This window comes from Colias eurytheme, chromosome 4, assembly GCF_061535395.1.
Source record: "Colias eurytheme isolate Ceu_HAF_F1 chromosome 4, ilColEury1 Martin Lab GWU primary, whole genome shotgun sequence".
Classification (NCBI taxonomy): Eukaryota; Metazoa; Arthropoda; class Insecta; order Lepidoptera; family Pieridae; genus Colias; species Colias eurytheme.
This window is the reverse complement of record NC_142983.1, coordinates 4,680,912-4,696,168: the sequence shown is the minus strand read 5'-3', so window position 1 is coordinate 4,696,168 and position 15,257 is coordinate 4,680,912. Positions and strand designations below refer to the sequence as shown.

General features: G+C 39.8%; 1 protein-coding gene across 1 annotated transcript in view; it reads left to right on the top strand.

Moving 5' to 3' along the window:
• The window catches only part of bchs (WD repeat and FYVE domain containing 3 bchs), a 42,582-nt gene extending 29,376 nt beyond the window's left edge, over positions 1-13,206 (top strand). Inside the window, exons 38-55 of the mRNA XM_090120492.1 lie at positions 46-140; positions 292-521; positions 604-709; positions 3,187-3,336; positions 4,156-4,374; positions 4,461-4,612; positions 4,690-4,817; positions 5,211-5,445; positions 5,771-6,000; positions 6,136-6,389; positions 6,627-6,884; positions 7,540-7,725; positions 8,655-8,916; positions 9,004-9,306; positions 9,702-9,869; positions 10,866-11,026; positions 12,634-12,741; positions 12,911-13,206. Of these exons, the coding sequence (XP_089976618.1) occupies positions 46-140; positions 292-521; positions 604-709; positions 3,187-3,336; positions 4,156-4,374; positions 4,461-4,612; positions 4,690-4,817; positions 5,211-5,445; positions 5,771-6,000; positions 6,136-6,389; positions 6,627-6,884; positions 7,540-7,725; positions 8,655-8,916; positions 9,004-9,306; positions 9,702-9,869; positions 10,866-11,026; positions 12,634-12,741; positions 12,911-13,075 (3,410 nt within the window). The 3' untranslated portion in view covers positions 13,076-13,206. The remainder of the gene's footprint in view (positions 1-45; positions 141-291; positions 522-603; positions 710-3,186; positions 3,337-4,155; positions 4,375-4,460; positions 4,613-4,689; positions 4,818-5,210; positions 5,446-5,770; positions 6,001-6,135; positions 6,390-6,626; positions 6,885-7,539; positions 7,726-8,654; positions 8,917-9,003; positions 9,307-9,701; positions 9,870-10,865; positions 11,027-12,633; positions 12,742-12,910) is intronic.
• Positions 13,207-15,257: the final 2,051 nt, after the last annotated feature.

Genomic DNA, 15,257 nt, shown 5'->3' with positions numbered 1-15,257 from the left:
AGTGATTACAATTGACCAAAAAATAATTTTGTTTTTGATTCGCAGCAAGCGAGGATGGACCTGATAATGAAGACGAAGACGAACAACCTCCACCTCCAGATAATCAAACTCTGCTAAGATTACTAGAGCACCATGAAAAGGTATTTTATCCAGTTTCTATACAATAATAAAATCCATTTCAATAATATGTCTTTACGTTTCAGAATCATAACAATTATTTATATACCTATTTAGATTTACTATAAAATATGTGAATTGTCCTTATAAATATTTTGCATACTTCTTTTATAGATAACTCACATGTTCCGTTGCGCTCGAATACAAGGTCTCGACACAACAGAAGGTCTATTGCTATTCGGAAGAGAGCATTGTTATGTAATAGATGGGTTCACTTTGCTTAAGAACAGGGAAATACGGGATTTGGATAGTTGTCCTGATGATTACGAACCGATCTTACCCAGTCAGGGAATACAAAGAAGTAACCAAAGACAATGCTCCAAATTCTTATATGAAGATATAAGGTACACCATCGTTATTTTAATTGAAATTGTATGTTTAAATAGTAAATATTACATTTTAATTCAATCAATTTTATATTTTCAGAGAGGTACACAAGCGAAGATATCTGTTACAGCCGATCGCTCTGGAAGTTTTCTCGAGCGATGGCCGCAATTATTTGTTAGCATTTCCACGCAAAATACGGAATAAGGTAATATTTCTACTTTATTATCAAAATCAATCTAGTGTTTTTATTCTATTATATGTATTGTTATTTATGTAAGTTATGTATACTACTCATTGACTTGAATGAGAGCGCCTTCACATTTATTAGATGACTTAGCAGCGCGGCAGTAGGGGTATACGCCGGTTGCGGGAAGCTAGGGATAAAAACATAGGGCTTAAAGAAAAATTACTTTGACGACGTTTTCTTGTTGTTAACTATAGGGTGTCCCAACAAGAACGCAAGATTTAAATTTGACATAAAACGCAGATATTTAAAAAAAATCGTGAATACTATATTATATCGTAAAGTAGACAAGATGAGGTTATGTGTGGAACAACACATCAAGTAGATGGCCGCCGCGGCTTTGCTGGCACATACGCGATCTTTTAATGAAATTTTCAATGACCGTTTTACATATATGCTGCGGTATTTCATTAATGCAGCGTCCAATTTCGTCGTTTAAGGCTTGAGTCGTCGTCGGCTTAATCGCATAAACCATCGATTTCAAAAAAACCCCTAAAGCGCATGATCTAGGTGGCCAATTGTGGTCCCCAAAGCGTGAAATAACTCGACTGGGAAATGACTGATGCAGCAATTGTATTGTTTCTCTGGCTGTATGACATGTGGCGCCGTCTTGTTGAAACCACATCCACTCCTGCATGCAAGATGCATATTTTTTGTCAAAATTCGCGTCATAGTGGATTCGGAAACACCAATTTTTTGAGCTCGGTGTTGAATTGAGATGGATGGAGTTTGAGCGACATCATCACGTACAGCTGCGATATTTTCGGTTGATCGACCTGGCCGAAGGCGCGTTGTTGTCTTTACATCACTAACAGACCCAGTTTTAGCAAATTTTTCCATTAATCTCTTTACTGATCGCAATTTCTTTGATCGCAATTTGCGTACTGTAGCAGCAAAACTTTCACCATTTTGATAAAACACAAATTTTACAATGAAAATGCGTTGATCTTTGCGTTGATTAGCGTTTCATTTTTACTAACTAAAAAAAAATAACACTTGTTGAAATGTCAAACAATGACACTTCGAATGGCGCAAAATTTAAATCTTGCGTTCTTGTTGGGACACCCTATATAATAAGTCCCTTTCAGCTTTGTACACTGACGGTGGGACATTCTATAGATAGATGTATAATCATAAATGTTGTTTGTGTGTTAGTTGTTGTTATTGCATGCTATTAACACGTTCACTGCGGCACCTAAAATGCCAAACTTACCGTTGTTGTGGCATGTCTTCCATACTTCACATCGGCAAGTTCACCACTGTGCGTCATGAGCCATTTTTATCACATCGCACCTTCTGACTTTGAAGGTTAATAATTTCATGAAATTTCAAGATATTTCAAAAATTTTTTTTTCAGATAATAGTATATATAGTCTAGTATATACCGCATGAATAGCTTTTAGTTTGACCGAATAGTTTAAAAGATATGAGGGAAAATGTAAACCCCTGATTTTGTGAAAAATTATTTGCCATCCCGCACTGCGTTGATACGGCATGTTTACAGTAATAGCGATGGGAAACACTGTAAAATAAAACATCGATATCGATATAAATCAATTTTGTATATTTCAGTCTGTTTGTTAACAGATAACGAGATCGTCGATACAAAAAAAAAACACATATAAAACAAGGTACTTGATAGAGTACTATCAGGAAATTGTTCAGTAACTTTTGTTTTAATTTGTTCAGTAACTTTTGTTTTAATGTTTTATATTATTTTCACAACTGTCATCACATTTTTGCATTTATGCTACGAAATAAAAGAAAGTAAAAAAACTAAAGCCTTTAAGGTATCATTGTCATTTAAAAAAACTCAAAAGAAAAGTGCTTCGGTCCTGGTGCATCACTATGCGAGACTGACACGCGGCGCGCTCGCAGTACAGTGCGGCATGAGGTGCTTGTCCATGGCAAAATATTTGACATGGCGCACACAAAAGAAACGGTTTCTTTTCTATGCGTTGGTCCAATATTTTGCCATACGATTTTTAAACGAAATTGAGTCCTACTTCAAACTGTGATCACAAAAATATATTTGTCTCTTTTCTAGTCATTGATTAACATATAAAAAACCTCGCCGCACCACGGTGAAAACTGCGATTTTGGGCGCCGCACTGTGGTGTAGTCGCTGATGGCCCGATACTGGACATGCCGCAGTGAACGTGTTAAATTGCATTTAAATGAAAGTCAATTAATTAAATGTGTACGTGTACTAGTGTACACACGTAAGAAGTGAAACTTCTTTATGACCTTATTTTTCAAAAAAAAATTTACTATATGCAACTTTACAGAAATACGTCGAATCAGGCGTGGTAGGGATAAGAAAAAGATGGCGCGTAACGGAAAAATGTCACGCGTAACGAAAAACTGTTACACTAAATTTTTTTCAAACCCCAATAAAGAAGTTTCACTTCAAAAACATGAACAAATGTGTCGCACAGGTGTACAGCCGCTTCACCGCGCTGGGCACGGGCATGGCGGACAGCGCGGCGGGCTCGGTGGCGGGGCAGAAGCGCGGCGTGGCCGTGGAGCAGCCCGCCGGCATACTCGCCTCGCTCATCGGCGACACCTCCGTCACGCAGCGCTGGCTGGTAAATATAACATATAATTTAGTTTTAGAAATCACACGGGGCGTTGGGTTCGATAATAGTTTGGATGAAATAAAAATGTACTGCGATTCTACAGAACTGCCTAATTGATGTACAGTTGATAACAAATCACAGCAAATCAACGACTATTAACAAAGTGAGGGTAGTTGGGTCAAATGTCGTATAAACAACGTCGGAGCACCGGGGCACGATCCGTACGATACGATACGATTCAAAGGAAAACGGCATTTTATAGTTTTGGACAGCTAAGCATGTTCCTGTAATAAACTCCTACTACATGTCCCTATTCATAGATCTAATTTCTATGACTGTTCCTTTACGGTCCGTGCTATCAGGCTGTGGAACAGTTTGCCCGACAACATCAGAAGGGCAGGGATATTGAATGAGTTTAAAAAGCAACTAAATAATTACTTTTTATCTTCATAATATCCGTATGTATGTATATGTATACTATGTCTTATTTATTTAATGATTTTTGTGTCAACATAAAATGTAATTCTCATGATCCTCGACTAAAGGTTGCCTGGAAGAGAGCCGCCTTTTTGTACGTGTTTGTTTGTATGTGTTTTTTTCGTATTGTTTCCTTGTTTTTGGTGCAAATAAAGTATTTTCATTCATTCATTCATGTTCGTACAGGAAATAGTGACAACTAGTTTACTATTCTGCTAGAGTTTACTATTCATCCACAAAAATAATAAATCAAAAGTTACGTCTAACAATAGTATAATTTTCTTTTAAATTAAACATTTCGATAATAATGGCACAGAGACTACTTATCGTTTTTGTTTTGATATTTTTCAGAGGGGTGAAATAACAAACTTCCAATACTTGATGCATCTGAACACACTAGCTGGGCGATCGTACAACGACCTAATGCAGTATCCAGTGTTCCCGTGGATCTTAGCCGATTATGACTCTTTAGAATTGGATTTGAACGATCCAGCCACCTTTAGAGATTTGAGCAAACCAATGGGAGCTCAGAGTCCTGATAGACTGGAACAATTCAGGAAAAGATATAAGGTAGGAAATTTATACAATAATTCTTTTAAATTTAAATTAATAATTACAATATTATACATTGTTATTTAAAATATTTGTATCAACAGGAATGGGACGATCCGCACGGTGAAACGCCCCCCTATCATTACGGCACTCATTATTCGTCAGCAATGATTGTATGTTCCTATCTTGTACGTATGGAGCCTTTTACGCAACATTTTTTGAGGCTACAAGGCGGACATTTCGATTTGGCTGATAGGTATATTTGTATCACAATAAGCTTATGAATTATATGAAAAGATTTAAGAAATATTACAAGTTGTTATTTCGTTTCAGAATGTTCCATTCCATAAAAGAAGCATGGAATTCCGCATCAAGACACAACATGGCGGACGTTAAAGAATTAATCCCGGAATTTTTCTACTTACCCGAATTTTTGGTCAATTCAAATAATTTCGATTTGGGTATGTCTTTTAGAGTATTTATTTATTATTTAAATTTTTTCAGAATTGTATCATCGATATTCGAGTCGCTTGTTGGATGTAGCAACGGCTTTTGTTTCACTAAAATTTAGTCTTGTTTTGAGTAAGTTTTGTCTCCATCTCTCTGTTAGGCTACAATTAGTGATGTTAAAAACAAAAGATGTCGCGACATAGCAATTATACCACCGTTTGTACATGTTTTCTCGTATTTTAATTTCTTTAAGTATTTCTATTTCATCTGTGTTCAATAAAGCATTAATAATTATTGCATGTTATAATGCATAATTAGTTATTTAAGATTTATTATTTGTTACTCAATTATGTGTTGTCTATTGTGTTTTAAATGGCAATAAATTAATTTCTCCCCTTACCCAGGTTGCAAGCAATCGGGCGTAGCGCTGGGCGACGTGGTCCTCCCGCCGTGGGCGAAGGGCGACCCGCGCGAGTTCATCCGCGTGCACCGCGCGGCGCTCGAGTCGGAGCACGTGTCGCACCGCCTGCACCACTGGATCGACCTCGTGTTCGGCCACAAGCAGCAGGGCCAGCCCGCGGTGGACGCGTGCAACGTGTTCCACCACCTGTTCTATGAGGGCAACGTGGATATATACAAGTGAGCGTGATGCTATTGGAAAAATCTTTATATTTGTTCTGTATATGTATGTAAGCATATTTTTGAGCGTTTATTTCGTAATCCACCACGTTAAAAGCTTTTTTAGATGGCCAAGTGTAGTTAATGAGACATTAACGTTTTCGAAGTAAATACATAAAATGCTATGAATTTTATTTTATTCTCTATATTGAAGAGACTAAACTGTTTCAAAATGTTATATAAATGCAATTAAAATAAAATAAATCGCAATATTTTTAATAAGAACATATCCAAAATATGTAACCATTTTTAGTATCTCTAATAATAATTTATTTTTTATTTGTAGTATTGATGATCCCTTGAAGAAAAACGCAACCATTGGCTTTATAAACAACTTTGGCCAAATACCAAAGCAGTTATTTAAAAAAGCACATCCAAGCAAGAAGATGTCACAACGTAGTTCGACAATACTAGATCCAAACAGTATAATACAATCACAAGGCGTTATAACACCGCCAGAAAAACTATTTTTCCATAATTTGGAAAATTTGAGGCCGTCTCTGCAACCTGTAAAAGGTATATCTATAATACCGAACCTTTTTTTTTTTTTCATTAATAAAAATGATGAAAAAGCTCACAATTTTATACATTTTAAATAATGTTATTTTAACACTAATAAGTTTTATTAATTATATCATTTTATGTTAACAGAGGTAAAAGGACCAGTTGGACAAATTCTCTACACAGAAAAGGCAATCTTAGCCGTGGAACAGAACAAAGTATTGATGCCTCCCGCATACAATAAGTACGTGGCGTGGGGCTTCGCGGATCATTCCTTGCGTATCGGAAACTATGATAATGACAAGGCGGTGTTTGTGTGTGAAAGTGTCGCACAAGCATGTGGCGAGATCGTCACTTGTGTGTGTTTGTCCGATAAGACGATAGTCACGGCGGGAACGAGTACGGTAAGATTCTTGCTTTATTTTAATCATGAGTTATTACTAAATAAATTTTACAAATTATTGTTTCTATTAAATATTATAATTGGTACAATTTGAGCGACGTTAACAATAAGTAGCGATCTCTTCCATCCAACCAGGGTAATAGAACTAACTAAGCTTAATACTATATTATTGGTCTTACTAGAAAAAACAAAACACAGATACGATTACTGCAAATTATACAACTCAAAACAATTTCAGGTGGTAACAATATGGCAGTACTGGGCGCGGCGTCGTCGCCTAACCGTCAAGACGTGTCTCTACGGGCACGAGGAAGCAGTCACGTGCTTAGCCGCGAGTGCCGCGTACAACCTCGTGGTGAGCGGCAGCCGCGACGGGCTCGTCATCGTGTGGGACGCGGAGGGGGGAACCTTCGTGAGGCAACTGTTGCCCCCCCACTTTGGTAATGTGCCGCAACCGCTGCCGCCGGTTTCCGCGCTCGCTATTGATGATCTTACCGTGAGTGAAATTTTGTTGCATTAGGCCATTCTCCCATTACGATACGCACAGGCGATTCAAGTATCCTGCAAGTCTCGGAGACTAGTCGCCGCGGAGTATCTCACATGCATTTGTATGTAGGCTCGCACACCACGCTACCGGTACAATGTATGTGAGATATTCCGCGGCGACTAGTCTCCGAGACTTGCAGGATACTTGAATCGCCTGTGCGTATCGCAATGGGAGAATGGCCTTAGTGTTTTGGTATTTGTTGTTGTTTATGTTATATTTGATTTCTGATATTAATGGTAACATTGTGTCCTTACTGTGTTTAATGTACCGTATATTGATATTATAGCAACGTGACCAAACTAACATTTTTTTTTGTATGACCAATGCAAATTCTTGCATCTTGTGTTGGTTATCTTTCTTATATCGGATAGTATGGTGTGAAACGCCCTTTTCTTCAATATCAGCTGGTATCACATGAATTTTTTGTTATAACATATCGGCTTGAAAATAGAGAGAAATCTCCCTTTGTGTCATTCAATTATCATTTAACCCATTGAGCCCCAAACGGCCCGATCGGTCCACGACACAATAGATCTATTGTGTCTGTGATTCCGGGGCCTGAGTTATTAAAACATCAATATTATATCTGGTAACTCGTGGCCAGGGCGACATAGCGACATGCGCGGGCAGCTGGGTGCAAGCGTGGTCGATCAACGGCGAGGCGCTGGGCGGCGCGGCGGCCGGCACCGGCGAGCGGGCGCCGCAGCTGCTGTGCGTGGCCTTCAGCCAGGCGCGCGACTGGGACCCGCTCAGTGTCATCGTCACGGGGTCGTCCGATGGGGTTGTTAGGGTAAGTGCACACCGGAAATGCAATGGATCATGTATATACATATATATGCAGCATGAAACGCCTTCGATTGACGCTGCTTCGCAGCGTAAGGCGCAATTTCGCGTATATGATAAAGTGAGATAAAGATAAAGATAGAAGGAAGGCCACAAAATTAACTTCTTTATCTGTGCCAGATGCAAACATTACTGGCCAATTACATGGCAATGGCACATATTATAGCTAAATGATGGATCTCTATACATTTCTCACGATTTTTAAAACATCATCCAAATTTTATTTATTATTGCAATAAAAAATAATAAAATAAAATAAAAATCATTTATTGATCAATTTGTGGGTTAGGTACAAACATGTAACATTTGGACCCCAAACTAGGACAGCCTGTATTTTGGGGTCCACCTTCCTTAATGACACAATAATAACAGAACTATAGCATAATATTAACTTAAATAATGATTTAGGTAATTTAGCTATTTTTATACAAAATTATACAAAATAAAATTTAAATTATACATTTTTTACTCAAGTTTAGTAGATATACTCATATGTTGTGCGTTTTTGTATGTATGAGTGTGTGTGTGTGTGTGTGTGAATGTATGTGTGTATGAGTGTGTTAGCGCGTGAGTGGATGTAGTGGCCATAGATAGTGGTTTGCTAAATTTTTATTTGAACTATGTATTGTTCAGTATCTGAATAATTCTGGGTCAGCAACCACTCTGTAACCTTCTTTTTACATTTTACTAAGGTAAGATTGTGTATAGAAAGGCTTTTATTGACCTTTTTATATAAAAATATACTCATGTATGAAGATTGGCGACGAAGGAAACCAGTACGCGGAATAAGGTTAGAGCATACAAGGTCATTTCTTCTCTTACCAGCAATAGATGATATATTTGCTAGTTAAATCTAACTTTAAATAACATTTTCAGATGTGGTCAATAGAATATGTACCCAAGACTGAAGACGAAACTCACAGCTCAGAAGCAGGCAGTTTCGATGTGGCGTCCGGTTCTATGGATACAGAGAAACAAACTGAACAAAAGCTTTCAGTGCAAGAGAGTGAAGAGACAAAAACGGAGAGTGAAAATAAATCTGAGAGTGATGTAAAGACTGAATCAAATGAAAGGCAAGCAGCTATTAAAAGAGTGGAAGAATTAGTTAAGCAAATGAGTTTATCACAAGAAAATGAGGGTAAGTGAAGAATGTGAAACTTTTACTTATTCAGAACCAATGGTCTTGAATGTGTGTTTTTTATAATTAATCAAAATTATATTTCAGGTAACCTGGCTAAATCGGGTTCCGAAAGTTCGCTCTCCGATATAGGAGAGACTACAAGTGCTAAAGAATCATCTCGAAAACACGATGATAAGGATACTTGCAGTGACAATGAACAATACCCGGATAAACATGAAGTTGATTCCTGTGAAGAGATGAAGAATTATGAAATAGACTCCGATGAAAAAGACTATGATAATGAAAAAGGCTTGGATAAAGAAAGTCACGTGCAAAGAAATAAATTGCAGAAGCAAGAGCATGTTGTGTTACGGCATAAATCTAAAGGCAATCCGATGTTCCGCAAAAGTAAGATATAATTTCACACAAACCTTAATGTATTATATCTTTTTTTCTTTTGTACTTGAAAAATATTGCAAATTAATTGTAAATAAAAGAGGATTCTTATCTCGGTTTAAATGCAATGTTGAATTTGTTAAGTAAATCTGACTAACATTTGCTGGCCCTTCAAGATATTGTTTTTTTTATTACTATTAAATTCGACTTGATCATAATAAAACTTGTGTGCGTGTACTTCTTACGTGTACGTCGAATCACGGATAGTAGGGATAAGAAAAAGATGGCGCGTAACGGAAAAATGTCAGGCATAACGAAAAAATGTGACACTAAATTTTTTTTCCAACCCCGATAAAGAAGTTTCACTTCAATAAATTAACATGGCCTATAATATAAATGTTTCCTAGGTGGTGGTAGTATAGGTGGATCCAGTGAGGTTGGTTCTAGTGGAGAGGGAGACGGATTAAGAAACAGCAAGTCCGATACCAGCCTCACGGACTCGTTTGTGGTTCTCGAACACGCTAAGGAAGAGACGCCGCCACAGACGTCGACGCAAGTAAAGAATGATAGCAAAGGTAATATAATTGAATAGTATTGTCTATCCATAGTAGGATTGTCCATGCCATAGTAGGATTGAGACAAAGAGACAGCTGTAGACCCATATTTGCTAAGCTTCGTATATTAACATTGACATGTATGTATATTAGAGATGTATGCTTATTTGTAAGAAAGCATCCCGAGTATTACACGAAAAAAGGAGAAATCAATACTCAATTTATGACCAGATTTCAAAACAAACTTTATTTTCCGACGTGTAGAATAAATACTGCGAAATATAGTATAATTTTTAGAAGCATTACAATATTCAATAAAATACCAGACGATTTCAAAGAATTACCTGTACATATATTCCGGACGAGGTTAGTAAACTGGCTAATCACAAAACAATTCTATAATATAAGTGACTTGACAAATCAAAAATAGTAATTTAAAATTAATGGATATCATATCGGGACATAAATTAATATTTTAATCTTTTTCTGCTACTGTATTGGGATCTATAAGTGTTGTGGGATATAATATTGTATTTAATGTAGTTTATAATATATTTGCACGCTCAATTACGAGCAGAATGTTTAAGGATCTATATTATCTGTATCTACAAACATCTTTGTAATTCTACATTCTGCAAATAAAGCAATTTGAATTTGAATATCTAAGTTTTAACGTCTATTACTATGACATTGCCAGATTTATATATATTTTTTTTTTTCAATATAAAGTAGCACAGGAAATAATGTATTCCTGTGTATGTTCTAAAAGTTGGATTAACTTCAATATTGTGAAAAAGCAAAATATGGATACTATAATTTTTGATCTACGTTCTATTAAAAAAATGGCTTATAATTAATATATAAAATGGCTTATAATATATATTATTATTTAAAGAAGAAGAACAATCGTTCATGAGTCTGTATCGAACCCGTGTCTATTTGACATTTGTGATTGTTGTATGTTGTCAAAAGCGAATTTTGTTTCGGTTGTTATATTGGATATAATTGTGTGCACAGAGGAGGGGGTGGTGCGGTGGTCGCGGCGGCTGGTGGTGCGCGGCAAGCTGACGATGCACACGGCGTACGAGCGGCGCGACAACCTGTCGCCCGCCGCCGTCACCGCCGTGGCCGCCGCGCGCTCCGGCAAGGGGCTCGCCGTGGGCGACGCGCGCGGCCGGGTACGTGTACACACACACTCTACGTACACACTACACGTGTCGCCCGCCGCCGTCACCGCCGTGGCCGCCGCGCGCTCCGGCAAGGGGCTCGCCGTGGGCGACGCGCGCGGCCGGGTACGTGTACACACACACTCTACGTACACACTACACGTGTCGCCCGCCGCCGTCACCGCCGTGGCCGCCGCGCGCTCCGGCAAGGGGCTCGCCGTGGGCGACGCGCGCGGCCGGGTACGTGTACACACACACTCTACGTACACACTACACGTGTCGCCCGCCGCCGTCACCGCCGTGGCCGCCGCGCGCTCCGGCAAGGGGCTCGCCGTGGGCGACGCGCGCGGCCGGGTACGTGTACACACACACTCTACGTACACACTACACGTGTCGCCCGCCGCCGTCACCGCCGTGGCCGCCGCGCGCTCCGGCAAGGGGCTCGCCGTGGGCGACGCGCGCGGCCGGGTACGTGTACACACACACTCTACGTACACACTACACGTGTCGCCCGCCGCCGTCACCGCCGTGGCCGCCGCGCGCTCCGGCAAGGGGCTCGCCGTGGGCGACGCGCGCGGCCGGGTACGTGTACACACACACTCTACGTACACACTACACGTGTCGCCCGCCGCCGTCACCGCCGTGGCCGCCGCGCGCTCCGGCAAGGGGCTCGCCGTGGGCGACGCGCGCGGCCGGGTACGTGTACACACACACTCTACGTACACACTACACGTGTCGCCCGCCGCCGTCACCGCCGTGGCCGCCGCGCGCTCCGGCAAGGGGCTCGCCGTGGGCGACGCGCGCGGCCGGGTACGTGTACACACACACTCTACGTACACACTACACGTGTCGCCCGCCGCCGTCACCGCCGTGGCCGCCGCGCGCTCCGGCAAGGGGCTCGCCGTGGGCGACGCGCGCGGCCGGGTACGTGTACACACACACTCTACGTACACACTACACGTGTCGCCCGCCGCCGTCACCGCCGTGGCCGCCGCGCGCTCCGGCAAGGGGCTCGCCGTGGGCGACGCGCGCGGCCGGGTACGTGTACACACACACTCTACGTACACACTACACGTGTCGCCCGCCGCCGTCACCGCCGTGGCCGCCGCGCGCTCCGGCAAGGGGCTCGCCGTGGGCGACGCGCGCGGCCGGGTACGTGTACACACACACTCTACGTACACACTACACGTGTCGCCCGCCGCCGTCACCGCCGTGGCCGCCGCGCGCTCCGGCAAGGGGCTCGCCGTGGGCGACGCGCGCGGCCGGGTACGTGTGCTGTGGACATGTGTGTACGTGTACGCGTACTGTGTACATGTGTATACGTGTACGTGTGCTGTGGACATGTGTGTACGTGTACGAGTACCGACGCACGATCACGTGATACACGTGTCGACGGGCTCGTGACGCTCTCACGCACATACACAAACAAACGCTCATACACATATGAACACATACCTCTAGTATTATGACAACAGCAGTTTTTTAACACGGCCCAAATACCAAATGTCTTTCTGTCTTTAGTTCTAAAAGACATTGTATATTAGAACTAAAGATAATGGTGATTGAAATAACGTAAAATAAAATGTTATTTGTTAATTAGTAATATTATTTGCTTGCAGATATTCCGTTGGTCGGCACCGGACATGTCGAGTGCGGCGGGCGCTCGCGGTGGACCCGCGGATCACTGGATACGAGACGATACGGCACCCTTCTGTACTCAATGCCAGGTACAATATACGACTATATTACACACATACATAAATACGGGTAAAATATATAAAAAATAGTAAATTTTCCTTTTAAATTTTACGGATTGATCGCAATAATAATGTTATTACTACTATTATTTTTATTACACATGTCAAATATATATACATGATTGTTCTTGTTTCGCAGGTGCGCTTCACGGCACTAGAGCGGCGGCACCACTGCCGCGAGTGCGGAGCGGTGTTCTGCGGACGCTGCTCGCGCTACGAGGCGCCCGTGCGCCGCCTGCGCGCGCTGCGCCCCGTGCGCGTGTGCCAGCGCTGCCACCAGCTGCTGCAGCCCAACAAGGAGTAGACACGCTACGCAACGCTACGATAAACTGCTACACGCTACGCGGGAACATGGTACACCAGGCTACGATACGATCGTCATACTCGGCTTTGCGCTACAGCCAACACTACAAACCACGTGCTACACCGTAACATGCTACGGCAAACAGCACATTGTGCTATATCGAGGCATGCTACAGCATACACCACAATACGCTACACCGGGATACGCTACAATCTACATCGCAACGCGCTACATTAGAACATCTTACACTGTTACAGGCTACACCGTAACACGTTACGCTGTAACACGCTACGCTGTAACATGTTATCCTGCAATACGCTTAATCTATAGCACAGTAATCTACGACAAAACACATCTACAAAACGTCACATCACAGTACATTACACTGTACTGTACAACACTACACTATATTATGTGCTATTGTTCAAAATAAGTAGTAAGAAAGCAGTCCTGATCTTGTGTATTATATCTTCACCAAATAATACTATGATTTGAGCAGTCAAATGGAATAATATCTATATTATGGTAGCATAATAACAACTACAATGTGCACATGTTATAATTATGTGAAGCCATGTTCAATTACAGCATAGAATACCCGAGAAAGCATGTCAATCTATCATAACTAGTCATCATAATATATAATAAAAAGCTATAAGCTTCAGCATTTAGGACATGCGTCATGAATAGACTCCCAAAGAGCTGAAAAGTTAACCAAAGGCATAAACGAATTGCTCGTTTGAAATCGTTGTAACACTACTCTACTACGTATTAAACTGTTCACTATCGAGCTATTATAATATGGGAATATACGCTAAATTTATATACTACGGACTCGGAACAGACGTAAATTTATTGAAAAAAAATTTAACCATACCCGTTTAAAATAGGAAATATCTCGGACTTGACACAAAAGCGCAGAAATTGCTTCTAAATAAAATATGGCATCTGCTTTATGTAAGACTATCTAAATAATCAGTATCAAAAACGCGCAAACCACGCACTTGTTTTTGTATTATTTACATAATAATCGTGTCAATGAATAATTAATATGTTTAATACTGATAAAAATTATTATCTTAGCGTTTTTGTAGCAAAACGTATATGTGTTTATATACCTAGAAGTAATGTGAAATCTATAACATGCTTAAGACCAACATATAAATATTGAGAAAAATAAAAGACAGAGGCAATTCAGTCCTCGATTATTAGAAAAATATTACCTTGTCTTAAATATATTTGATAAGTTATGTAATCAAATTAACACGCTGTCAAATTCTAACCCAAAAACTATATAAATTGTAGAATTGAGTGAGAGTGATCTAAGTAAATGGCCACGACTAGTACAAAATGTAAATGAGCAGTATTGCGATTTATTATTATTTAAATTATATTGGGAAAAAGATATCGTAGATGAAATTTATTCGTTTCTTCGTAAAATACAATAAGATAAATTAATTGAAATGGTAATATATTTTGTAGAAATAATCGATTGCTTATTTTTTATCTGCTAAAAGATTCATGTTTTCGCATTGAATGTAATTTGGTAGGTTCTATATACCTTCGGCCTTCAAAACAAATTATAAAATCAATATCATTATAAATATATATAATGAAGTAACTATATTATTAATGCTGCAAATAAACTATAGTACAGTATATAAATATATTATGCATATTGAAATAATATCATAAAACCATCTTAAATAAGTATAACATTGTAAAGTAAAGCTTTTGAGACCCGTTTATATCCTGAGCCTTTAAACTTCATCGTAACAACAATTAATTATTACCCAATCACACTTTTAAGTATGCTATAACTAATTATCATTAGAAGGGTCAAAGGTCATTGGGCATATTTGTCATTTATATGGAACTAGGCCAGTTGCGTCTTATATAATGAACTTGGCCTTATATTTCATTATGTGTGGTTATTTTCTTTCTGAAATGTATGCGAAAAAGATATTTAACATTTATAAATTTATAGATATTTAACATTTTTAAATTATTATTTTCTATCGAAACTAATAATTTTCAACAGACCTATATTATAACAACTTTTTTATCGTTTGATTTTCATCGAGTAAAATCTTAATTTGTTTGTGTATGGTACGCTCTGACTCAAATATGAAAAAATAAAATTCCAGAACAAAATCCCCAATGACCTTTAAATAAGTAGTCA